Here is a 26896-nt window from a genome sequence, read left to right on the forward strand (position 1 = left end):
AACGGATGGAAATCTGACTCACTTGCATTTATTTATGTATTTATTTTCATGGAGGCTCGCAGCAATATCAAGATGAACTCAAACATGTTATGACTGGTGTGTCAGACTACATGTCTATATGTTTGCGTAATTCAATAATGCTGAAGTACGTTCAATTATTGTATTGGAAAAACATGTCACACATGTGTCATGGTCAGAATCTTCCTCCACACTTTGAATTTGAAGTAAAATAAAAACGGGACTGGCTCTTTGGTCTGTGCTGACCTCTAGCGGTCAATGGAGAGATCGCACATTTGCGCACCTGCAGACAATAAGATCATTGCTCATCGACGAAAGCTGGTCTCCACGGACTCACGCACCACTCGGATGAAACCTCGGCGCTTCACTGGGAAATCCACGGATTAGACAAAGTACGTCCTGTCTTTGTGTCTGTGTTCATTAAAATCATGTCACAGAAATAAACACTTGATTAGAAAGTATCCAAGCATTAGTGGCTATTAAGGCATTCAAAAGACTTGCATCAGCAAGTGTGTCATAGCTATTCTGTGGGGAAATAAAAAGACCCAAACCAAAGGTCTGCCAAGAAGCCTCAGCATGCTGTCCAGTAGGTGGCGCTACAACCTCACGAGACACATCTGCAGCGCGTCCGATAGGGCGGGTTTTTCCACTCCCAAATGATCGTTTGTCCGTGTGAGAAATATCTTTTCGCATTTGCTAAATTGAGTCGGTTTAAGTCAGGAGGGTGTTCCTCTTAAAGGTCGTGCTCCGGTTTCGCCATCGGACAGTTAAAATGATGACAAACATTCGTGTGACAGAAAGTATTGACAGCGCCGTCTCACATTGACTGAGCGCTCCTCTGTTTATCGCATGTCAAAGCAGACATTGATTCTGAAGCCGTGGCTACCAAGGCGCAGGCCGAAACTGAAACGATGGCTTGTTCGAAAAAAATGTCTATTTGTGACTGATCCAGTCGCGGTGTTTGATTTAGGACACAATGACTTGACGATTTCACTTTGAATGACCACATCATGTTTGAGATGGAGGTAAACAAAGAGGAGGAAGACAACTGCTTGGATGAAGAAAAGTGGCTTGTTGATGTTTCCGCCTGGTAAACCGTCTCCAGATGTCTCTTATTTATGATTCTCTTAACCAAATCCATTTCGTTCTACCACATCTCTCCTGACTCACAACCTTTTATGAACGTTCACCTGTATAAATATTTTAATGCTGTACTCAGGGAGCTCAAGTTCAGTGAAGGGATTGGGCAAAACGCACTGGAAACTGTATTATTCAACCCATTATTGGCTGAAAATGACAAGCATTGTGGCTTGTAAACTTAAAAGGACTTGAAAAACGTAGCTGCTGTGTGCCATAAGTGCAAGCTGTCTGCTCCAAGTTGGCTGTGAGTGCCACAGAAATGATGCCCTTTTTGCATCGGCCCTAGACTTTGACCAAGTCTTCACCTCCTTGGAGGTCTGCCAGCAGTGAGTGCACATGAATATCTGCGTCCAAGTGGGTCTCACAAGGAGAAAAAGAATACACACCTTAATGCTCTTAATTTCTGCACAGGATTTATCGATATGAACATGGAAAGAACTTTGAACCCTCGTTCATTTCCTCTGCCCCTCTGTTCCCTTCCTCCCATCCTCTCACCACCATCACACTTAAGATGACGGACATGACAGGTCGCCTTTAGAGTGGACCAGTGTGTGCTGCAGTGCAGGGATTTGTATTCTAGTCAGTTGAGTCACACTTACGGGAAAGTGCGTGGTGATATGGATGAAATGTGTGTGTGTGGGTGTGTTGTGTTTACATGCAGGGCAGCAGACATTTCCAGGCCCAGGACAAGGACACAGGAGAAGAAGGAGAACGATCCTCATCTATTTATTGATCACTATCTCTTGCCGTACACACACACACACACACACACACTCACACAAAGTGAATTAAGTCTTAAGTGAAGGAGGAGATGGAGGGAAGAAAGACGGAGGTAGAGGTAAGCGATCGAGACAAACACAACCTGCACAAGGTGGAGCAGATAATGGAAGTACTTTGTGCGTGAGATAGGAAACTCAATTTGCCGGGCAGAAGATCAACAGATGAAAATGAAGGAGGGAGCGACAGTATAGAGACAAAGATGGGAGATTGCTATTATGGCATTGATCCATCGCTTCTTTAGCTTTGTGTTTCCATCGACCTCAGAGCTGATGCATATTCATGTGGATAATGACACTGGCGTTTTCATTATCAACAGTGTAGTCTGACTCATCAGAATCAGAAAACTTTTAACACTAACATGCTCTGTACACAACATATAACTACATAATGGAAAAAAAAAAACAACGTTCAAAAAGCTATACAAAAGATCTCATAAACAGTGGGCAAGAAAATGCAGATTCAAGAACAGAATGAACAGAATAGAAGAATCCTTCACTGTAAATTTTACAGGGATGAATTGTACATTTTTATCGCGACAGGAAGAGAGGCGCTCCTGTGGCACTCAGTCTTTGACATAGGTAGTCTCAGTCTGCAGTTCCATGTGCTTCTGTATTGGACCAGGAGCTGATGGAGGGGGTGGGTGATGTTGGGCCTCAGTGTTCTGAACCCAGTCCAGTTTATTGTCCATGTGGACCCCAAGATATTCATAGTCCTTGACCGTATCCACATTAACCCTCTGGATGGAAAGGGGGTCACAGGAGACTTGGTCCTCCTCGGGTCCACCACCAGTTCTTTGGACGTTGCCACATTGAGCTGCAGATGATTCAGCTCACACCAAGCAACAAAGTCCTCCACCACAGCCCTCAGAAAACCTCTGAAGGTGCCAAGTCTCTGACCGATAGCTGAAGTCTGTAGTGTAAACAGTGAAGAGAGAGAACGGTATTACTAACTACTGGGTCCGACACACAGCCCTACTGTGGTCTACCCATCAGGTAGTCCATAATCCAGGGCACAAGGGGGGCATCGACCTGCATCTCCGTCAGTATCACTAACAGCAGAGCTGGCCTGATGGTATCAAAGGCTTTGAGCACCCTGGCCTGACACCTGCCTGAGTTAAAACAACACTATTAATACTGATATTTCCACATGGTCAGTTTCATAATTCCTGTCTGTCCCAGTGAGTAATTCATTTTTGCATAAACGTAGATATCAGCTGTGGTTCTTGAGGGAAACTCCAGTAGAGATATTCTGAACTCGCCAAATATATGATAATAATGATAATATTCTGGACTTCTCTTCACCGACAGTTGCCCCCACCTTTGAGTTAGAAAAGAAAATAGAGACGGACTTTGATCTTAATCTGAGTCACCTCATCCTGAGCATCAAGCTAATGTGTGAAGGAGTAAACCTCCTTTGTGTAAAGACTTGTTCACTCTCTCGAGCAGGGGTGGGCAATGAAACTTCCTCAGGGGCCACATGATATCATGCAACTGCTGTCAGGGGCCAAAAGGATGAAGGGATGGCGGAAGATCTAATACGCTCAATAATTATTATAACGTTAATATACCTTTGTATTTAAATACAAATTATTAAAGAACAATGGATAGTTTTTTTTCCCTCTCCACCTTCTGCCTGGCAGTTCCAACCTCAATGTCTTCATCTACCAATGTACTGTCTCTCTCTCGCTCCTCTGTACATGTCCAAACCATCTCCATCCAGCCTCTCTGACTTGGTCTCCTGAACACCTGAGCACATGTGCTGTCCCTCTGATCCTATCATCATCCTGCTCACTCCCCAAGAGAAGCTCAGCATCTTCATCTCTGCGACCTCCAGCTCTGCCTCCTGTCTTTTCTGTTGCAACACTGAGACACTAAAACGCTCTCCATGGTTCTGAAATTGAACTCGATCTTGAATTGTTCAGCAAAACGCTCATATTGAAATCAATATTTCTTCACTAACTAGACAGTCTCTATGTAGTTATCTGACCTCCTTGACTGTGTTGCTTCACTTTATCTGGACTTACCTAAGAAGTCTGTTTAAATCTGTTTTCAATGTCGTAACAAAACATCTTCAAGACATTTTTATGTTTCTCTTAGCATCATTTTTTTATTTCATTAGTCGTACTAGTAGTAGTGTTGGCAAGACTTGTGATATTACAAATCTTTCGTATGACTGTCACATCTATACACACACACACTTGTACTGCTATCTTTATAAGGACATTTCATTGACCTTCACTCCTGAACCTAACCACCCAAAACAAATGGCTAACCTTAACCAAACTTAGAGTCGCTTATAATGAACCTGTTATTTTCATGCTTTCGTCCTCAATTTGAGGGTCGGACTTGTGGGGTAAGCAAAAACGAATAACAAAACAAAATGTCCTCACAAGTAGGTATTTTTCCAAGGAATTAGTCCCCACAAGGAGAGCGTTACAAGCACGCACACACACACACAGGAAGTGCAGTATTTAAACTGCCTCCACAACTCAACAGGTAGTAACATGTCACACTTGAATCGCTGTCCCTTAGAAATAAAAATGTCAGTGTCAGAGGAGGAGGAGGAAGAGGAGGAGGAGCTGAGCGGGAACAGCTTCAGCACTGACTGACAGATGATGATGAGGATTGATGGAAGCAGTCAACAAACGGATCAGAAGTTTCTCTTGGACGGTCATTGAGTTCAAGCCAGTTCGTCATCATTCACCTCAGCTAAAATACTCGTGTGGGGTAATGATGATGATTCTGGGTCACACAACAACAAAATAAAGTGGAATTAATGCTGTGCTATATTTCTGCCAAGCCTGTTAATAACGTGATGGATCATGAACTTATGCTTCCAAAGTCTGACCACCACTGACAGGGCGGGATGGAGAGGGGAACAGGGAGGAAGGAGGGGCTGAGGACACCAGGGGAATACGGGGGCGGAGGGAGGCAGAGAGAGGCTGCAATGAAAGAAGCTGATGTCATCTGTGTGAAGCGGCCAATCAGAGCGCGGCAGGGAGGAGAGAAAGGAGGGAGGAGAGGCAGCGACCAGAAGGGTGTGTTTTATGTACCACTGCAGCATCAGCCTGAAAAAGGAAAGCAGAAAAAAGCAGTGGAGAAGACTGCATCTAAAGAGCAGCAGGGAGAGTCAGAAGAAGGAGACGCACCTGGAGAGGTAAGAAGCGAACAATAGCCGTGGGTGGGTGTTGCCACGTGTCTGTTTGCTCTCCCCAGATAAGTGCTGTGGGTTGTCGTGGCGACTTACATAATGCAATGACAGGTATGAAGGGAGATCTGGGTGTGTGTGATCAGACGTCTGCTGGACCGAGCTCAAGCACAATTCTGGGACTCCTGTCTCTCCGAGTGAGTGTGTCAGTGTGCAGGGCCACTCTGTCTCGCTGTATTCAGCATTTCCACCTCTGGAAAGTCCACCGCAGCACTGTGTTTTTATGAATATTGAATGCTGCACTATGAGACATGAAAGGGTTCAATTATTCATGTCTGGTTTGTAGCTTCTCTTTGCTTGACTTGAGTTGGATGCGTTCAGGTTTATACATCTCTATTTTGCTGGCAAAACCATTGAAGAATGTTCACGCTGTTTCAGCTTCCATGGAAGACGATCACTGTCTGCTCGCAGACATTTAGACAAGCGACATTGGAGAAGGACTTTTAGTCTTTCCTTTAGTTCATGTATTTTTGAATTTGCTGTTGCTTGCCAGAAAATCTGGCTGTGATTCAAATGAAGTGAAACATTTTAGTGCCCTGTTTCTTTTAAATAAATAAATAAAATGATTGCATTTTGAATAAATAAAAGACCACTTCAAGCCATTAAAATGTGCAAGTCATTGATGAATTTGCGATGTCATGGTTTAGTATTGCTCCCCAGTTCTTCAGCAGTCAGTGTCACATCAGGTCAGCACATCAGCTTCCACTTCCCAGGCGTAGCAGGTTCCTGTTTACCCAAGGATTCCTCAAATGGCTCTGGGCAACATTATTTGAGTCCCACACTCGTCTGTCTTTCTGTCATTTGCATTGTGAGGCTTTCTCACCGGCTGAGGATTGCAAATGAGGGCAGGGCCGGAGAGGAGGAGGACGGGGAGGAGAAGTTGATAAGAAGGAGCAAATGGGAGAGAATTTCGGGACTGAATGAGCGGCTGGAAATCCTTAAAGTCTCTGAGGATTGAAAGAGAAGGAGATGAAAAGGGGTCTGGCCTGAGAAGAGTATCGGCGAGAGGGAGGGGAGGTGTGAGGGGAAGGGTTTTTTTGAAGTGGCTACTTATATTTTTTGCCCACTTTACCTCTTTTTTTACTGATGCTTGGCAGCGTTTTGGGCTCACCATCTGGTCAGATCCCACACACGTGCCAAATGAACAGCACAGACAGTGTAGTTCCATGAGAGCGACCAATAGTCAGAGTTAAATAAACAAATAAAGTTGATATTGGTCATTCATGTTAACATGTCTTGCTAGGTGTGTTGCTTCTTTATTTTGATTTTGTGTTATAGCAATATGGACGACTGAAAATAATCGAAACCCATCCATTTTTGTAGAATAAACTTCTCTTTAAAGGACTGGAGAAGCTTGTGTAATGCGAAAGCCTGACAGAGGAACTGCCAGCGTTTAGCCGTGCATTGTTGTGGGCTGCATGCAAGGTATGTGTTGTCATGGCAGGTCTGTAAAGTCAATAAAAGTCCCAGGAGAAAGGCTGAAGATGCAGTGTGGAGCCAGACTAAAAGGCCTGAGGAGCAGAGCAGAGGGTCAGAAGGAGGTCTTTGCCAAGAAAATGAAATTAGTCCCACTTCTTCCCCTTTCTAGCTTCCGCTATTGCTCCCCATTCATGATCATCTATCTCTCTTGCTCCTCCTTCCCTCCACTCCGATCCGTCTTTCAGCTACTTTGGCCTTTCTTCTTCCTCTCTGCTGTACATTTATGTCGGACAGAAGGAGGCCTTTGTGCTGAGAAATGGAAGGAATGCTGCGTCCCCTGTTGTCCCCTTTCCTCCAGTGTCTTATTAACCTTATCGTGTGTGTGTGTGTGTGTGTGTGTGTGTGTGTGTTGGAGGCACCTCCATTAGCTGGATTAAAGAGGGTGGGAGGGGTTTTAACCACCGCTGTATGTTTGGGACTATAATCTCCTAAAAAACAGCCAATTACTGTCAATGGATTTAGCTGTGACTCGAGACCCATGTGCGACACACACTCTGACTCACACACACATTCATATCCTGGCAGAAGCATGACTTTTGTCTTCTTTCCTGGAAGCTGCTTAAATAGTACGAAGAGTCCATTCATGCGACACAGAAGAGACTTTATCTGAGCATTGACATCATGAACTGGCAGAGGCAAATCCCACAATAAAATACAGTTATGAAGCATGATATGTAATTATTACTCAACTCTTTTCCTGTCGTCATTCTCCAAGACAGTAGCGTGATTTATTTGAACATTCTCCGATTCATCACGCATGGGCAGCTCTCAGGATAATTGAAGTGTCTATGCATCCATAACACCTCATTCCTGTTCGACATAGGAAAGAGAAAAGGTTATTTCATATTAACAAGGCAGCATGGATATTGGCATGTCATTTGCTGTTTTTCATCATGGTTTTTAAGTTGGAGCCATTATGCAGCCCATAATAAACGGGTCCTCCATGATGGAAGACATTAGAAGTGAGGAGCGCTGGAACAGCTGTCGGCGTTGTCAACAACATATATCAACAGAGCCACTTCACTCATAGCCAAAGGCGTCCAAAGAAAAGAAAAACATGGCGGCTGTTTGATTGTATTCAGATGGTTTCAGGTCAGAATCAGAATCAAATTTATTGCCATGGTCTGCGGGGAGCCCACTAACTAGGAAAGTGTTTTGGAATAAAGAATAAATAAAATAAAATAAGGTGGCGCTCTCGCCTCACACCCCTTTGGTATCAAGACCAAAGTTTAATAGATATGAACAGGATGTAATTTACAATTGCATTTATTTAACATTTTATTGAGGTCGTCCCTTGCATTTTTGTCCCTTCTGCGCTTCATTTACGCTCAGAATTCATGTCCTTCATAGTATTGTCATAAATCATGATTTGTTTTCAAAATCCAATCTCACAAAATGACACTTTATGTCTCAAATTAAAAATGAATTGATATTTAGTATATTGTAACACTTGCTTCTGAGAGTTTAATTTATTTATTTTTAATTTACAGAATAAAGCTCTTCGTTATAAGCAACCCAGAAAACTAGGTCATATATTCTACTATCAGGAAGCAACTGAAATTATGGCTCTGCTCTTTGTTTTACTGAGAAGCTGATTTCTAACAGCCGAAATAGTTCAAAGGTCATCGCTAAAATGACTGGTTCAAACTCTCTTTTGGGAATCTTCTGTTTGTTTTTGTTGTCTGCAAATGTTGTGTCCCAAATAATTATTAAAATAATTATATTTTACATTTCCCCCTGGAACTGCAACCTTATCGTGGTGGGGGAGTTGTGTACCTTGAATGATCCTAGGAGCTATGTTGTCGGGGGCGTTATGCTCCTGGTAGGGTCTCCCATGGCAAACAGGTCCTAGGTGACGGGTCAGACTAAGAGCAGTTCAGAAGCCCCGATGACAAAACCAAAAACATCAAGGACCGTGACGTCGCCCGGCATGGCGCAGCCGGGGCCCCACCCTGGAGCCAGGCCTGGGGTTGGGGCTCGAATGCGAGCGCCTGGTGGCCGGGCCTCTGCCCATGGGGCCCGGCCGGGCCAAGCCCGAACGAATGACATGGGCCGTCCCTCCTGCGGACCCACCACCCACAGAGGGAGTCATAGGGGTCGGGTGCATAGAGAACTAGGTAGCAGTCGAGGCCGGGGGGCCCGACGACCTGGTTCGTGTGGACATTCTCTGGCTCTTGGGACATGGAATGTCACTTCGCTGGGGGGGAAAGAGCCTGAGCTTGTGCAGGAGGTTGAGAGGTACCGGCTAGATATAGTCGGGCTCTCCTCCACGCACAGCCTGGGCTCTGGAACCCAACTCCTTGAGAAAGGCTGGACCCTCTACTTTTCTGGAGTTGTCCGCGGGGAGAGGCGGCGGGCTGGCGTAGGCTTGCTCATAGCCCCGCAGCTCTGCAGCTTCGTGTTGGGGTTTACCCCGGTGAACGAGAGGGTCGCGTCCCTACGCCTACGGGTTGGGGACAGGTGTCTCACAGCGGTTGCGGCTTACGGGCCGAACAGCAGTGTAGACTACCCGGCTTTCTTGGAGTCACTGGGAGGGGTACTCGACAGTGCCCCAACCGGGGACTCCATTGTTCTACTGGGAGACTTCAACGCCCACGTGGGCAATGACAGCAAGACCTGGAGGGGCGTGATTGGGAAGAACGGCCTACCCGATCTGAACCCGAGCGGTGTTCTATTACTGGACTTCTGTGCCACCCACAGTTTGTCCATAACGAACACCATGTTTGAGCACAAGGGTGTCCATAAGTGCTCATGGCACCAGGACACCCTTGGCCGGAGGTCTATGATAGACTTTGTGATCGTGTCATCTGACCTTCGGCCACGTGTCTCGGACACTCGGGTGAAGAGAGGGGCAGAGCTGTCAACCGATCACCACCTGGTGGTGAGTGCGATCCGCTGGCAGGGGAGGAAGCCGGTCAGACCGGGCAGGCCCAAACGTATTGTGAGGGTCTGCTGGGAACGCCTGGCGGAACCCACTGTCAGTGGGGTCTTTAACTCCCACCTTCGGGAGAGTTTCTCCCAGATCCCGAGGGAGGTAGGTGACATGGAGTCTGAGTGGTCCATGTTCTCCTCCTCCATTGTCAGTGCGGCTGCACGCAGTTGTGGTCGCAAGGTCTCCGGTGCCTGTCGCGGCGGCAATCCCCGAACCCGGTGGTGGACACCGAAAGTAAGGGATGCCGTCAGGCTGAAGAAGGAGTCCTATCGGGTCTTGATGGCCTGTGGGACTCCTGAGGCAGCTGACGTGTACCGGCAGGCCAGGCGTGCCGCTTCCCGTGCAGTCTTGGAGGCAAAAACTCGGGTCTGGGAGGAGTTCGGAGAGGCCATGGAGGAGGACTATTGGTCGGCCTCGAAGAAGTTCTGGCAAACCGTCCGTCGACTCAGAAGGGGGAAGCAGTGCCTCACCAGTGCTGTTTACAGCGAGGGTGGGAGACTGCTGACCTCGACTGGTGATGTTGTCGGGCGGTGGAAAGAATACTTCGAGGGTCTCCTCAATCCCGTCGTCACGTCTTCCACTCAGGAAGCGGGGACTGAGGACTCGGATGGCTCTCTCATCACCCGGGCCGAAGTCACCGAGGTTGTTCGTAAGCTCCTCGGTGGTAGGGCCCCGGGAGTGGATGAGATCCGTCCGGAGTATCTGAAATCCCTGGATGTTGTAGGGCTGTCGTGGCTGACACGTCTCTGCAACATCGCGTGGCAGTCGAGGACAGTGCCTCTGGATTGGCAGACCGGGGTGGTGGTCCCCCTGTTTAAGAAAGGGGACCGGAGGGTGTGTTCCAACTATAGGGGGATCACACTCCTCAGCCTCCCTGGAAAAGTCTATTCCAGGGTACTAGAGAGGAGACTTCGGCCAATAGTCGAACCTCTGATCCAGGAGGAACAGTGTGGTTTTCGTCCCGGTCGTGGAACACTGGACCAGCTCTATACCCTCCACCGGGTGCTCGAGGGTTCATGGGAGTTCGCCCAACCAGTCCACATGTGCTTTGTGGATTTGGAGAAGGCGTTCGACCGTGTCCCTCGCGATGTCCTGTGGGGGGTGCTCCGGGAATATGGGGTGCGGGACCCTCTGCTAGGGGCTGTCCGCTCCTTGTATGATCGGAGCAGGAGCATGGTTCGCATTGCCGGCAGGAAATCAGACCTGTTCCCGGTGCATGTTGGTCTCCGCCAGGGCTGCCCTTTGTCACCGGTTCTGTTCATCACTTTTATGGACAGAATTTCTAGGCGTAGCCAGGGGGCGGAGGGGATCCGGTTCGGGAACCACAGAATTTCATCTCTGCTATTTGCGGACGATGTTGTTCTGCTGGCCTCATCGGACCGGGACCTTCAGCATGCGCTGGGTCGGTTTGCAGCCGAGTGTGAAGCGGCCGGGATGAGGATCAGCACCTCCAAGTCTGAGGCCATGGTTCTCGACCGGAACACGGTGGTTTGCTCTCTCCAGGTTGGTGGAGAGGTCTTGCCTCAAGTGGCGGAGTTTAAGTATCTCGGGGTCTTGTTCTCGAGTGAGGGAAAAAGGGAGCGTGAGATTGATAGACGGGTTGGTGCAGCGGCGGCAGTGATGCGGTCGCTGTATCGGACCGTCGTGGTGAAGAGAGAGCTGAGTCACAAGACGAAGCTCTCGATTTACCGATCGATCTACGTTCCCACCCTCACCTATGGTCACGAGCTTTGGGTAGTGACCGAAAGGATGAGATCGCGGATACAAGCGGCTGAGATGAGTTTCCTCCGCAGGGTGGCTGGGCGCACCCTTAGAGATAGGGTGAGGAGCTCGGTCATCCGGGAGGAGCTCGGGGTGGAGCCGCTGCTCCTCCACATCGAGAGGAACCAGCTGAGGTGGCTCGGGCATCTGATCCGGATGCCCCCTGGACGCCTCCCTGGGGAGGTGTTCCGGGCATGTCCTACCGGGAGGAGACCCCGGGGAAGACCCAGGACTCGCTGGAGAGATTATGTCTCCGGTCTGGCCTGGGAACGCCTCGGGATCCCCCGGGAGGAGCTGGAGGAGGTTTGTGCGGACCGGGAAGTTTGGGCTTCCTTGCTCCGAATGCTGCCTCCGCGACCCGACCCCGGATAAGCGGCAGAAGAAGGTGAAGGTATTTTACATTTTATAATTATAAAAATGTAACAAGGAGTTTTTCTAATGGAATATTGAATGCTAACTACAGTCATGGGCATAAAGAGCCAAAATTCAGCTCAATTTCTTTCTCTCCCACTCCTCCAAAGACCCACAGAACATCCATTATGTGATCATAGTGAACTGCTACCTGCGTCTGTCTGGTGTTTTCCAAGTAAAGATGAAAGAATTTGCAGCAAACGCTCGAATAACGGTGACAAGTTTGTGTAGAGAGCGAGAGATGGAGGGAGGTGATTCAAGGAGAAGGGAGTGGCACGGGAAAGTGAGAGAGGTGTAGAGGGAAGGCATGGGGGATGGGACAAAAGAAGGAGGGGCAGCGAGGGGGGATGGGGGCGGAAAATATTGCTGGATGCTGCTGGAGTCTGGGGTTACCATGGTGACGGGGATGGGAGTGAAACCGGCTACACGCTCGCCCATACAATGGAAATTGACATTTTAAGAAGCTGATTCAATAACGTGATAAGAATCTGATCTTTCTGAGTTAAAACCTTCCTCTGAGCTCTCGGGGCGGGACGGCCTGGAGGTGAAGGAGGTTGAAGGGGAGCAGAGGAGGAGAGATAAGGAGGGGAAAAAAGAGCATCTGCGGACATCTGATCGGCCATCTGGGAGCGCTGTAACTTGGAGACGGAGTTGTGGCTTCAGCGAAGCGGCTGAGAGATGCGATCGCAGTGGTTTATTTTGAGGAGAATCCAGAAATACACCTGGATATATTTTACCTTCGTGCCCTCAAGCAAATCTCCAGAAAAGGTTACAACATCACTCTGCAGTCTTTGCTTCACCTTACTGTCTTTAGCTAGAAAACATGGGGCATAACTTACACCAAAGTTGAAACATTTATGAGTTTCTTTCATGCCATACGAAGAACTGCAGTCATTCAAAATGCAGTAGATTGTCACAACACCTTAGTTCCAGACCTCTTCTCTGGCCCCAAAATGAGAGAAAACAATTTTTAAAATGGATTATCATTGGTATAATGGTAGGACAAATGTGTGAGTAACAACATCAAGTGTGTCATTGCTTTCTATGAGGACAAATATACAATTATAATTTGAAAATATTTGATAGCATTAGGGAGAAATGACATTGAAGTTAAGAAACCCACAAAATGGTAAAGATAATGGTAAAGAATGGTATAAAAAAAAAGATACTGAAATGGAGAAATTTAAGAAAATATGAGATTAAAAATAGTCTTTATTAACATTTTAATCCAAAGACAACATGAAAATATATGCATATATACATTTGGCGAACTAAAACAAATTCTCCATCACTGCGAGCTCCTTTGAACGTGCATGCCTCAACATGTCGTGTCACAAAGATTTCCTTCGGTCCTGTAAACCGTCGCTGTAGACGATCTGTCAGGCTCACGAGGGTTTAAGATTAGGGGGTCCCAGAATGAAAGTGCAGGCAGTCTTCTTCTCCCTGCCAGCGCAGATTAAGTCTGGGAGTCTGTGCACTGGCTGGATTTGAAGCATCTGTGCAGCAGCAGACAGTGTGTGTGAGTGGGTGGGTGGGTGGCAGGAAATGATCTCCAAAAGTCAGCGCGTAGGTGGATGGAGGATTTTCATGTGTGACAATGGTGAATGCACTTGCACTGAACCAGTACAAGTCATTTTATATTCATATAAAAGTGACATCATAGTAACCATCCATGCATGTAACATTTGTGCTGCACATCGTTGTCACCGCACCCAGAGCCATTATGAGTCTCAATTTCCAGGACTAAACATTGATATAACAAGTGCGCATTTTGGCTCCAGACACAAATATCGACTATCTGCTGGATCATTTAGCAGTAGCTGTTACCCAGAGGACTTGTTTAAGAGCAGGAAAACAGAGCTGGGAGAGAGTGCGTATTGAACTTGAGGAGAAACATGAGCTCAAACGATACTGCTCTGAGGCTGCCTCGATGAAACGTGCTGAAGTGGAATAGATGTTTGGACCACTCTGTTTGACCAACAGATCTAGCTTCTCAAAAGGGCGGCAAACAGTTTGGCTCTCTGACCAGGGTGAAATCACTTCCCTCACAAGGCCGTGGTGGAGTAAAAGTCTCGCAGGTAAATAGACCGACGCCACCATCCTGTTAACTTGCTGAGTCTCTTGATTCTTGAACTCCTTCCTCTTGTAAATACAACCTAACCTGTGTGTGACACACGAACCTGTATTGACTGTCAAAAACATGGCGGTGCACAGGAGCACTCCAGCAGCCTGTCATACATAAATAACAGTGAACAGGATTCCATGTTAACCGTGTTCCGAGCCCTTCATTTGGGCGTGACCCTGGTTAACCCGTTCCCCTCCTGCTCCTCGCAGCGTATTTGCTTTGAAAGCAGTGATGGATGTACGGCCCGTGGCGCTTGTATCTACCGCCCAGAGCGCTCAGTTACACTGTGGCCCCTCACAGCTGGTGCCACTCGCCTCCCAGCCAAATGTAAAAAGACCCCAGCCGGGCCAGGCGCCACCCAGATTGGGAGCCGTTGTTTACCCGAGCACATGCCGTCACTAATGGCCGATTTATGCCGACTCGGGTTTGTCGTGTGGAGAAAGGCAAATGTGAAGCACCGGGGGGAGGTAGGCTACAGTCACAGCAATGGGAGCTGATTTGAATGTGAAAGGTGATGCTTGCGTCCTGGGACGTCAATAAAAGTCATCCCGGCGGAGACATTAGAAGTTTACCAAAGATGCCGCAGCAATATAGTCAGGAAATCTGAGGGGAAACCTGACTGTCATTTCTTACCCCCCCCGCCACACACCCAAAACAACACATCTGAAACACCCCCCCACAGCCCCCCCCCCCCCCCCACCCCCCCCCCTCCCCCTCCATGTGTTATCATGTCGAGGTACAGCAGTTGTTTATTTACTCTGAACGGTGACATGTTTGATGCATGACGAAACATTTCCTTCGCGAAATCGGAACAACAAAGCGGTGCCACACTGGGAAAACAGATTAGGAGCACAAAGAAAGCATGTTGTGAAGCAAAAGGAATGTGATCGCTAATTAAAAAGGCCATCTGGGGCCGACCCAACACTGAAGTCACACTGAAACACAGTCATTTGAATACACCTACATGAATTCATCCACAAATATCAGGTTAAAATGTAGCTTATATTATATTTATAAAGTTTCAGGGAGCAGTACAAACACTACAGTCTGCAGTCTGACTCCACCACTTTTGAGCTTGCACCAAGGCACCGAACGTGTTCAAATATTTAGAAAACAGTAGGAGGAAAAGAAATCAGTTTGATGGGGAGAAAAGTGAAAATGATCATGCTAGAAAGCCACTGAGGCAGCACACACCACCGGCAACTTCGTAAAAACACAGCACATAATTTGAGACGTAAAACAGCTTCTACGTCAACAGAAGTGTTTTGGCTAACAGCGGATTGCAAAGCTGGAATCAAAACCACGACCACGGGGTGTGAACTCGACTCAACGGCGACAGAATAGTGACGCATTTTATCGCCATAGTCACGAGAGAGTTGATTTATTTTACGCTTTGTTGCGTTTTATGAAGTTAATGGTGAATCCAAATGTACAAACATCAATTTTGGAGTTAGTTTCAATGTTTGAAAGCTAAATAAGGTTACGGGTGAGTGAAAGTTACATTTTCAGTTGAATTTTAAAAAGTTGGAAGATAAAAATGAAGAAAAAAAGAAAGCCTTGGAGGCGAATCCTTTAGGTTTTAAAGGAATGTGAGGCCACATCAAATTGCGTAGTGATAATGTAAAACTCCACCATGATTTCATATAGAAGTGCTGAACTGTCGTTGCACAGCGATCGTGACTCTAAATGCTAAGACTGACACAGGCTTGACTGATGGCGGCTGTTGGGAAGTGTGTTGCCCATGCATCAGAGCTAACTGCTTTGAATCACCCCGCACTTTCACTAAGCCATTTCAGTCATCTCCACGTTGCACTGCTGCTGACAGGCCAAGAATTATGAAGTTGGTTTCAGGGCTTGGTGGTAAACATCTTGTGCAAGTGGCAACATGACTTGGCCAGCAGCCACTTTGGAATCCAAAGAAAAATAGTTTGGTATTTCAATTTGATATCTAGGGCCTTGAACCACGAGAGTTTTCCAAGTTCACCTGCCATATGGCTCCTGTTTACATGAGCAGACCTCATCAGTAATGGAGTGTCAACTTGTTTATAGCTGACATTATCCGATGCACACTGTCATATTGATGCCGCTGTCTTCAAATTAGCCAAACTATGTCTGAGTTCAAGCTGTTTAAACTGATGCCACTAAGTCTGTGATCCCACAAGACGGACACAGGAGCAAAACACTGGTTAAAGGTTAAAGTTATTTTGCATTTTAATCTCACTGTTGAACTGTGTTTTTCTAGGAGCGACAATGTTGCACGCCGCCCTAATTCTAGTTTTGCTAAATGGTATTTTAGTGCAATTATGCTAAGCTTTCTAACAGGATTACATTCCACTAAATGCAGGGTAATTCCAATTTTAAGATGGTGATGTCATTCATCAGGGCGATGGTGCAACCCATTGCTGCCTCAGGGACACAGCAATGGATGAATCTAAGGTCCCTCAGCTGGCCAGCTGGGGCCACAACTGTAGACTAATACCTTTGTCGTTATCCTAAGATTATTATTTCAGTACATCCACGGTGTGTCTATCATCAGGGGGGGTGTGGAGTGGAGGCTCTTTCCTTTATGGCAGAAGCTGATAAGGGGGTTGTTTTCATGTTCAAGTCTGGCCTGAAGCAGCGTTTCTGATATGACTGCAGCAGAGATCCACAGACAAACACGGCGTTTGAAAAGAAGCTGATGACTGAGGATCAGCCTCTACGGAGAGTAAAACAAAGAGAGCTGGGAAGACAGTGGGCGGCTGGTGGTCTGTCAAACACTGGTCTGATCCAGTGTTTGTTACCTCCTGGTGTTTATTGAGTTATTGCCCGGTTAGGCGAGGACACAAAGGCAGAGGAGCATGGTGATGTGAGAGTGATTGTAGGGGCTCCTCTGAGGTCATTCACTTAAAATGATGGCGCGGATGATGACATCATTACTGCACGCCAGAGCAGAAGTAATGTCAGACACCAGCAAAACAGTGACTCGGCTGCTAATGGAACAACAGAGCACATTCAGCTCCAGGGATATGATTCTGAAATGGAAGCACCGTTTTTGTGCTTCTAGATAAAAGATCGAGATTAATTTGAGCATGAAAGTCCAAATCAGCTGTTTTTCTAAATGTTGTGCACAAAACAGGTGGATGATCTTCAGCGGACTACAGTGTCACACATTTTTCAGGAGCAGCTGCACTTTTTCAACTCAATATTTGTATGTTATAGAGTGCAAAACCCAAGATACTTTTAGACTGACAGCCTTCTGTTATGCATGAATTTTTGTGCAAATGTGGGACAAAAATAGCCAACAAATGTGTTTGGAAATTGGCCTCTATGTGAGCATCACATATTTGCAGTAGATTTTCTTTTTGTATCAAAGTCAGTTTCTGTTGATCATTATTATTTGCTGTCTCCATTCACTTTAACTTAATGTTTATTTAGTCTCATATACATATTAGGACCGTTTCCAAGCCATTCAGACACTTTGCCTCTGTGAAAATGTCCTGCACATTTTTCAATCCTCCGCTTTGTCTCATCCTGATCTCTAGAATTAAAAACTGGACGATAATCCTGTTTGCATTATGACTTGACTTGTTTTGTCTGGTCCAGTCAATTAACAGACTCCTTATTGTGCTCATAAATGATTCATGAAACCCCCTCACTTTGGAACATGCCAGCACATCGTATTTGACTTTAAAATATCAACAATGATATGCAGATTAATATCTTGGTGGCAGAATGTCTATTTGCTTTTGCAAATTAGCAATAGAGGAATGTAATGTCAAGAATACACAGCCACACACAGTGAGACACACACTCAACAATGTGCATCCCTCACCTCCAGACAGACACATTTAACTCAGTGGCACTTTATTAAAATGACACCCCAATTACATATTTATGAGGTCTGGTGTGGAGGACATCAGCAGTGAGATCTGCACACACACACACACACGCACACCTTCAGGCTGCAGCACGTGTGTGTGTGTGTGTGCGGAAGTATGCGTTAGGTATGTCATGAATAATGAATTGAGGTGGATTTAGGTCACGAGACAAACTGGACGAGCCGATCTGGGAATAGCTATTTTCCTCTCAGGATGTTTAAGTTGTGAGGACGGTTTTGATCTGTTTGTTTCATTCAGTTATGATTGGGTTGAATCTGTACAGCATCATTAGCTCAGACAGCACTCTTCCATGAACAAATACCCCCACCACCCCTTTCTCTTAATCTCTCCATCCACACTTGGCAATTCTTTTCACCAGATCGGAATCTATCAATGACTTAATTTCCCGGTCTGTTAAACACTACACATCCACCTGCACTCCTCATGTCAGATCCCCAGCCCCCCCCCCTCCCTTCAGCCTCAAAATTGACTGCCCAACCTGCACACACCCTGCCCTCCCGCCCCTCCCCTCAGGCCTCCCTGAGGACCCACCGGCCTCCTAAGCCTCCCAGGTTCTTGCACACAGCCCCAGTAGTGGACCGGAAATTGGCTCAATATGTTTAATGTTAACTAGAGCAGGGCTGATAAATGGAGACATTCAGGGCTGGAAATACAAGTTTAGAATGGAATTCTGTTTTTAGTTGTGTCCTAGGAATATATATATATATATATATATATATATATATGTGTGTGTGTGTGTGTGTGTGTGAATAAACATTAATGCGCTTTTGTCTTTAAATGACTTTAGTGTGTCCAGCTCAGTATAAACTTTTGTTATTTTGTTATTTTTGTTTATTTTTTATTTTTTTATTTTTAAGTAGTTCATAGAAAACAAAAAGGATGCTAAAGAAACAGTACACAAACATTTTTCTGCGATTTGACAGGAGTTTCTCTGGAAACAAAGTACTGGTACCTTACATAATGCACTTGTGTATTGCTCATGAAAATGAGTGCCTTTTCTGCTTTGCAGAGTTTTGCGCCGACATTTCTCTCCCGGCGAAGGAGATGCACAAATGAGCCAAACGTGATTCCAATTCCTGCCTAGATGAACTAATAACTAAAACAACAGTGTATTTGGATCCCATTGCTTTGGTTTTAGTGTTGCTTTCATCCATTTTACAACTATGAAGCAAACACGAAACACAATGGGAGTAAGTGTTCTTCACATGTCTGTCTTTCAAAAGTCAACATGGTGTTTGATTTCACTGCAGATTCAGCTAGAACCAGAGCACATTGGTCTCTGTGTGCAGCAACAGACTGACGTCATGACAGTAATGATCGCCAGAACAAAGGAGGAAATCAGAGCTAAATATTTAATTTTCCACTTTCAACCTGCTATTTAACGCCTTAGAAACGTCTTTAATATCAAGTGCTTCCGATGTAAAAGATCTATGCAGACATGTATCCTGTTTTGCTGCTCTCCTCCCAGGGCCTCCTAACTAAGAGGATTTGGAGAGTCTCCGGGCGCGTCCCTCTTCTTGAATCCCTAAATGGACTGTGGGCTCCTCCGCTCTCATGGCTCTCTGCCTGAAGTGGCTGCAATGAGTTAAATTCCCCGGCTGACAAAGGATGATGTAAACCCAACAATACCTCTCTTCTAATGTCGCTGTTCACGATGAATCGTATCTGAGAGATTTTCTGTCACCAGCAGAGGTCAAGACTCATAAAGCTGCGACACTCTTGCGCTACAAAGGAGGCGCTGTGGATTAAGACTTCATTCATTAATGAGCACCCCCCCCCCCTCCTTAACGCAGCCGGGGCCCATGAATATTTAAATGAGAGGAAGTCCATATATCACTCTATTACAGTGGAAGGATGATAAAGAAGATGATGGCAGATATAATGACCCGAAGTGGAGCATGCTGGGTGCGAGCCCGTCGTTTATTTTCCCTCTGTCTGCCCACAGTACATCTGGAGAAGCGCCGTCACTGGTCGTTCTTCTCTTTTCTTTAATGAGCCGCACGCAGACAGACCTCATGCCCCGCTCTTCTGTTTGGCCCATTTATTTTGTAAATCAGCCTGGCAGGTAGCAGAAGCCCAAAGGGCCCGGGGCAGGTGTGTTTTCATAAGGTGTGAGTGTTTAAGTGACCGTGACTGAGGGCAGACATGCGTGTGTGTGTGTGTGTGTGTGTGTGTGTCGGTGTGTGTTCTGATCATCATCTTCCAAAGCAGGCTTCTGAGGACAAAAGATGGACTGTGTATGTTTGTTTTCTCTGACGTACAAAAGGTAAAACTAAAAACCAAGTCAGGATTAAAACTTATAGTTATATAAGAGGAGAAATAAGGGAATAGTATTTCACATAGTGTCAAGTTTAACAGGACTAAATTATGGAAGATATGATGTAGCTTTTTAAGATGAATTATCAGGAAATATAGGTGGAACAAAACAACAGTGGACTCAGCATATATGGCATTTGATATCAAGATTAGTGTCAAGCTATAGTGTTGTACTGAATTAAAAACTGAAAGATGATGATAGCATGATACATACTGTGATAAAAAAGCAACAAAACAATAAAAACCCCAAAAATAGAAAATGAAAACAACAAAAAAAGGTATTGGTCATTTTGAGAATTATGATATACAATATAAACATAAATGCAAAAGAGTAAATGAGAAAAGCCAAAAGAAATAATTATGAGGGGGAAAAAAAACACATTCAATTTATGACACATATCTGACAAAGTCATGGAAGTCATGAATGAAGTCATTTCAAGATCTGAGCTGAGGATCAGACGTTCACTTCTCCCACTTTTGTCCAGGTGAAGGGGCTGAGGGATAAATCATTGTAATGATCTCCTTATGAAGAGAGCAGAGCGAGCGTGTGTGAGGGATGGAGACGTGTGCTGGACGGGTCCAGGTTGCATAACATAATTAGAAGAGGGACGGGGGTCTGTATTGGCCAGCTGTCACTCCTGGCCCCTCACCCCCTGTCGGGGCGTCCTTGGAGATGCTTTTCTTCTGCCTTTGTGGACTCACAACGGTCACCAGACTGATAGGTTTTGACACGTCCTGTGCAAGCAGACGACCAGCACGTGTCAATTCACAATTTAGACTCTCCAACACGACTTCACAGGTCTATTATTAGACAGTTAGCAGCTGAGCGTGAGTTTATTTGATCTGGTTAGAGAGAGTTTCTGGTGGATGCACCGCAGGTCCTGGGAGGTGGACAGGAGAGGGAGGTTGGAGAACGTTTCCCAAGCCTGATAAAGTTCATCTTGTTCCAAAAATTCACAGCCGATTATCTTTTTTTCACTGGAGAGGATTTGCTTTCAAGAAGGAAATGAACTTAATCCACAAATCCAGAAGATAATTGGGATATTAGCTTGATATTCACAGAGACCAGAGAGCCGCGCTGTCGGAACCAGCCCCCCATCACAGGGCTTCTCCTCATTAATGTTTCATCCACTGCCTTACAGGGCCTGATTTTAAGAGTTTACACGGGCTGTCACTTATTTTTAGCGTGAAAGAGTGCAGGGGAGCTTCCTGAGGATTTCACGAGCTTTAAGAAGAGCGTAATCCCTGCCTTGATCTAGCGGCGCGGCAATGAAGTTGGAGTTGTGATGTTTGGTGGCAAAGCAGGGGAAACAAAGAAGCCTCATCCGTCTGCGCTCGACCCCCGACACCCCTCCTGTCACGGGTCAGTGTTCAGTCTGCAGGCGCGAACAAAAGAGAAGACGTTTCCATGACGGAAACGCACTTGATGTAGCGGCGATGCACGCGTAGACACACAAGCTGTCTTTGTTATGTCATTAGTGTGGAAGATGTTTCCTGCTGCTTTGATCTGGTCTGCGACTGACACACACACACACACACACACACACACGCGCGTCTAGTAAACAAGGCTGTCGACAACAAAGTGTTGAGCTGAACCCACATGTTTCTGACCGGTTTTCATTCACGATGATAAACATCCTATCTCATTAACCGAGTTGAAGATTTTCATCTATAAATATTCATTTATACCTTGTTAAATGTGTGTGTGTGTGTGTGAGTGGGATTTCCACTCTGTAAGTGGATTAATTAGCATCCTGCTCTGGGATTACTTATGTTTGTGGATTTTAACAATCTTTCTTTTTTCTCTCCCTTCTGCACCTCCCACCCCCCTTCATCCTTCCTTTGTTCCTGGGGTCAATCTTACCCCCCCCCCCCTTTCTCTCTCCCATCACCTTCTTGGTTTTTGGCAAGCAGCAGCGGCGGACCTCACTGGAACAGAACCTTCATCGTGGACTGACTTAAACCCCCCCCACACTCCATCACCCTCCACTGCCCCCCACCACAGGTCCCTGGAGTGTGTGTCTGTGTATAAAGAGAGTGCGTTTGTTTGTGGGTTGATGAGTGTGCGGGTGTCCTGCATCACTTTTGATGGGACATTGAGAGATGTGTGTGGCACAGCATCGGTGGACGGGCTGTAAGGGGCTGTGCTCCCCCGCCCTCCCCCTGACCCTCCTCCTGCTCCTCCCTCTGCCCTTCTTCACCTCCACACCTCTGTTTGCTCAGGGAGCCATCCAGATCCCCAAAGACTGTGAGTATGCTTCATCCTGAATCCTGATACGTTGAGCACGTCATCCAAGCTTCCGGACCGCATCAAACCCGACCCGGATCATCATTTTATGTGGCCTGAAAGAGCTTCAAATAGGGTTGTCGCAAAAATAATAGGCCAGAGCTCATGAACTCCAGTAATAAATCCCATAACGTTCTATATTTATAAGCTAAAAGGCACGACTTACTAAAAGCATGAAGTGGAAAGTACACACAGTTGGTTAGAGTCAGTCATTATACTGGATCGATACAGGAGCCCCTCGTATTTAACTCACTCACATAAGCTGGAAGACAAATACACTTATCTACATAAGCAGATCAACGTTGACCTCAAGTCCAGGAAGTGAAGTTCAAAGGTCAGCCAGCCCTAAAACCTTGATGGTCCCAGGGGTAGATGCAAGGGAAGGGTTTGGGGGGAGGCTGACTGGTCCTGGAGGAGAAAGAAAGATGGGGCAGAAGAGATGATGGAGCAAATAGGTGAAGAAACAGAGATTGATGGATGAAGACAGTGAAGGTGAGAATAGAGGAGAAGGGGCGGCTGCATGAGCAGAGAAATGAGGACGAAATGTTAATTGATCTGAGGCGCCGGCTTGTCGGACCGAAATCAATGTCACTGTTTGAGAAATCGAGTTAACAAATAAATGTACTCCAAAATTGTTTTCTCCATCCTACTATCAGAACATCTGTGTGTGTGTTCAAACTGTTTCTTCTCTTCTCCCTGCTTTCACTTGGACACACAGATAAAATACATAACAGTGAGTATCTTTCTGTCTTTTTAAGGTACAAATAAAAATAAGGAAACAGCATTAAACTTGGTTTAATGGTTTCAATGGTTTCAAAACGAAGATAGAATGGGAAGGAATAACGCCTCTCACCGTGATGTCTTTTCAGTGTCGCAGCCTCCCGTCTTGACAGAGGAGACTGAGCTGTTGAGATCATACACTGCCTTTTCTAAAGAGGACATTGATCTGCCTTGTGAAGCCACTGGCAACCCACCGCCAATGTAGGTTTATCACCTGAAGCGCATACATCAGCATGGCAGACTGAGCTCCTGTGGTTTCTTCTCAGTGCATCACGATGAATAATCGGAGGATTTAGTGATGAATGAATGAATGTGTGCATATCTTTTTTGTTTGTTGGACAAGGGTATTGAAAACTTAATCCAGGTCAATTTAAGGCATAAATTAACGTTTTACATTTTTGTGTTTCAATTTCATTGTAATCAGGAAGTCATGGTCAAATTTGTGCTTTTATTTTGTAAGGATACTTCCGTTAAACGTACCTGTAGCCGGAAAGGCAAAACAGCGCTGGAATATGTATTTTAATATTCTTCCCGTTGCACGTACGGTTTGTAAATATTTGTTATCTTTGCTAATTTGTCGATACTTGAAGTACGACAATTTTACCTGAATGTTGTATTTATTTGCGCGTTTTAGTCTCTTTTCAAGATAGTTTTACAGGATTTTAGTAGCGCAGCTAGTGACTTCTTGGCTAACATCCTTTTCTTTGCCTTAAAGTATTATTGTTTTTTGAATGAAATCATGAGCTCATTAATTTCTAAAGCAGGCTAGTTAAGCTTAGCTATCGTAGAGACATTTAAAGGTTCAAAGACCGAGCAGCACAGGAGCTCCTCTCTTCCTGTGACAATTCATCTCTGAAAGAATCACGATGAAGGATTCTTCTTGAACTGCATTTTCTTGCACATTGTTCACGTGGTTTCGAAGCTCTTTAGTATAGCTTTGTTTTTGCACTTTATAATATTATTTCTTTTTAATTTATTGTGGCATGTTGAGTACACGGCATGTTACCAACATTATTTCCCTTGGGATTAATGAAGTTTTTCTGTTTCTTTCTGATTTAGGATCATTGAAAAGAGGTTGTGAAATAGTGTTGTTGTCGTCTCACTTTTGTCCACACAGTTTCCGCTGGGTGAAGGATGGAGAGCAGTTTGGACCACCGCTGAATGGATCTGGAACTATAAATGCAGATGAGGATGAACCTCTGGAGTCCTACCAAGGCCACTACCGTTGCTACGCGTCCAACGCTCTCGGGACAGCCATGACGCGAACTGTTCAGATCATCGTGGAGCGTGAGTCACACGCTGACACACACAAGGTTTACCACATTCAGGGCGTTCAAACATTGCTTCTGATCATCTTCATATCGTGGCAGCCATAATACTGGATTATCCAGAGCGATGTATATTTGAATTAAAAGCTTCAATTCTTTTGACAATCCTGTCCTCGGAATCACAGTGGAACGATTTCCTGCTGCTACTGTTTCCAAACACACTCCAGTGACTCAGTGAGGTTGACCAGGGCCACCTGTTCTGCTTTCTCATCTTTCGTCGCTATGGAAACCATTTCCGGGAGACAGAGCAGTGATGTCAGCGCCCTGCTGTACTGGGAAATCACTCAATGACCTGCAGACTGAGAGGATAGGCAGCAAGTCTTTTGCTCATCACTGCATTCCTAGATAACATATGTAGAGAGATTAAACCAATACGTGGATATATTTTAGACAATAAAAATAAATGGGATTTGTTTGATCTGTTACAGAAACCTAATCTGCAGATGCTGGAGCAAAAATAATGAAACACTAATGTGATTGTTCATATAAAAGCTATTTTTCACTTGAAGAGTTTTTTTGTTGCCTTTTCCATCGCTAAAGCAGGACTGTGTCTCTTTCCTCTCAGCTCAACCGGTTCTACTGAAGCAGCAGAAAATCCACAAGAAAGCCTACGAGGGCGAAAGTATCATCCTCACTTGCAACCCACCTGAAAGCTCAGCTCCTCCCTACATTCACTGGATGGACAAAAGTGAGTTCAGCTTTCATCTCCTGTTTTGTTTGCATGACTCAGCTCTCTCTCTCTCTGCATGACCACAGAATCACGATTTGCACCGCTGTGCTGCATTGCAGACTGTTTCCACTTAAACTAATGAAAGCTTCAATGTCAACTGAGGGTTGGGAGAGTGTAAAAAAACTGTAGGTCTGGTTTGTCCATTTCTGTCTCCAGCCTGTGTTTCTGTTCATTTTATTATAGTAGAATAATCACAACACAACCTAATTAGAGGTCATATTATAGCACAAATAAAAAGAATACAAAAAACGCATTGGAGATCAAGTGTTTATTTCGGATAATAATGGGGGGAAATGTATGACAACATAGCGTTTTTATACTCATGACATTATAATCCTGAGTGTTTCTGTTCTTTCAGGGATGGTTCATATAAAGCAGAACGACAGAGTGATGGTCGGCCTCGACGGGAACCTGTACTTCTCTAATGTCCTGAAGAGCGACAGCAGAGACGACTACACCTGTAACGCCCAGTATTCCGCAGCCAGGACCATTTTACCTGACACCGCCGTGACCCTCACTGTCCTCACAAGTCAGTTCAATAGCAGTCAGTTTAGGAAAATCCATGTTGAACTTGAGTTCTTGATAAACTGTTCATTTCGGGCATTTACATCAAGAGACACAAGTCCAGTCCAAATGTTGACTCACTGGAGATTAAGTCACTTTTTTATGTTGTTATACAGAAGAGTAGGAAATAAGATCACTACATTTTGTATTCATGACATGTCAAATTTATGTTATCTTCAAATCTTCTTTCTCTTCGTCCAGGTAATGATGTTGGCCGTGGCAAAAAGCCACAACTCTTCCTTCCCACTGGCAGCCACACATCTCTCTTGGCTCTGCAAGGCCATAGTGTCACATTGGAGTGCATCCCTAAAGGCCTGTAAGTGTTGTTTACCATGACCATTGTCAACCTATAGTCCCCTAAATATCATAATCCACTGGATTAGTATGGTGTTCTGTTGCTTGTCCTGCTTTTTTTTAAGTCCTTTTAGTTATCTTTGGGATTTTGTGCCTTTATTAATCTGCACATTACGGTAAAGAGAGGATCCATATTGTCATTATTGTGTATAATCTATTTAGAAACTAAATTATGATGGGTGTGTTGAGGTCGCTGCCATCTCTTCAAATCAACTTTTCTTTCTGTTTGTGTTCCTCTTGTCTGGTTTCCATGGCAGCAAATGAACTGTCATCATAATGCGCCGATGCAATGACGCAGCATGGACAAGTTAACAAGATCACGTCCAATTTTCTCTGGATTCAGTCAGCTTGTCTTCACCTACTACTCTTCTCTTCCCTCCGCAGGCCGACACCCAAAGTAGAGTGGAAGAAGAAGGACGGGAAACTTGAGGAAACAAGCGGGCGAAAAGATAACTACAATCGCTGGCTCTACTTCGACAGCATCACGCAGAAGGACGATGGAGAGTACGAGTGCGAGGCGACCAACAGCAACGGCAGAGTCAAACACTCCTTCACGCTCACTGTAGAAGGTGAGTTGCACCGAGTTCAGGATTTTGCAACACAAACTAACAAACTATATTTTTATGATTATAGCTGCCCCCTACTGGGTGAAACATCCCAAGAATTTGCTGTATGCTCCTGGGGAAACGGTGCGACTGGAGTGTGTAGCAGAGGGAGTCCCTACTCCCATCATCACATGGAGCATCAATGGAGAGCCTCTTGCAGGTTTTGAACCATGTCTATGATGATTGACTGATTTATAA

At 45.5% G+C, this 26896-nt stretch overlaps 1 protein-coding gene across 3 annotated transcripts in view; it reads left to right on the forward strand.

Moving 5' to 3' along the window:
* The first annotated feature begins 4951 nt into the window (after positions 1-4951).
* Positions 4952-26896, forward strand: part of LOC128749452 (neural cell adhesion molecule L1.1-like) — a 30390-nt gene continuing 8445 nt past the window's right edge. For 2 of the 3 annotated variants that reach the window (XM_053849084.1, XM_053849085.1), the window contains exons 1-9: positions 4952-5094; positions 21965-22298; positions 23207-23318; positions 24235-24404; positions 25011-25133; positions 25534-25704; positions 25941-26055; positions 26478-26662; positions 26727-26858. In XM_053849084.1, coding sequence (XP_053705059.1) covers positions 22154-22298; positions 23207-23318; positions 24235-24404; positions 25011-25133; positions 25534-25704; positions 25941-26055; positions 26478-26662; positions 26727-26858 — 1153 coding nt within the window. In that variant the 5' untranslated portion in view covers positions 4952-5094; positions 21965-22153. Of the gene's footprint in view, positions 5095-21964; positions 22299-23055; positions 23071-23206; positions 23319-24234; positions 24405-25010; positions 25134-25533; positions 25705-25940; positions 26056-26477; positions 26663-26726; positions 26859-26896 lie in introns of all 3 variants that reach the window. The other variant, XM_053849083.1, reaches the window with a different exon arrangement.

This window comes from Synchiropus splendidus, chromosome 18, assembly GCF_027744825.2.
Source record: "Synchiropus splendidus isolate RoL2022-P1 chromosome 18, RoL_Sspl_1.0, whole genome shotgun sequence".
Classification (NCBI taxonomy): domain Eukaryota; kingdom Metazoa; phylum Chordata; class Actinopteri; order Syngnathiformes; family Callionymidae; genus Synchiropus; species Synchiropus splendidus.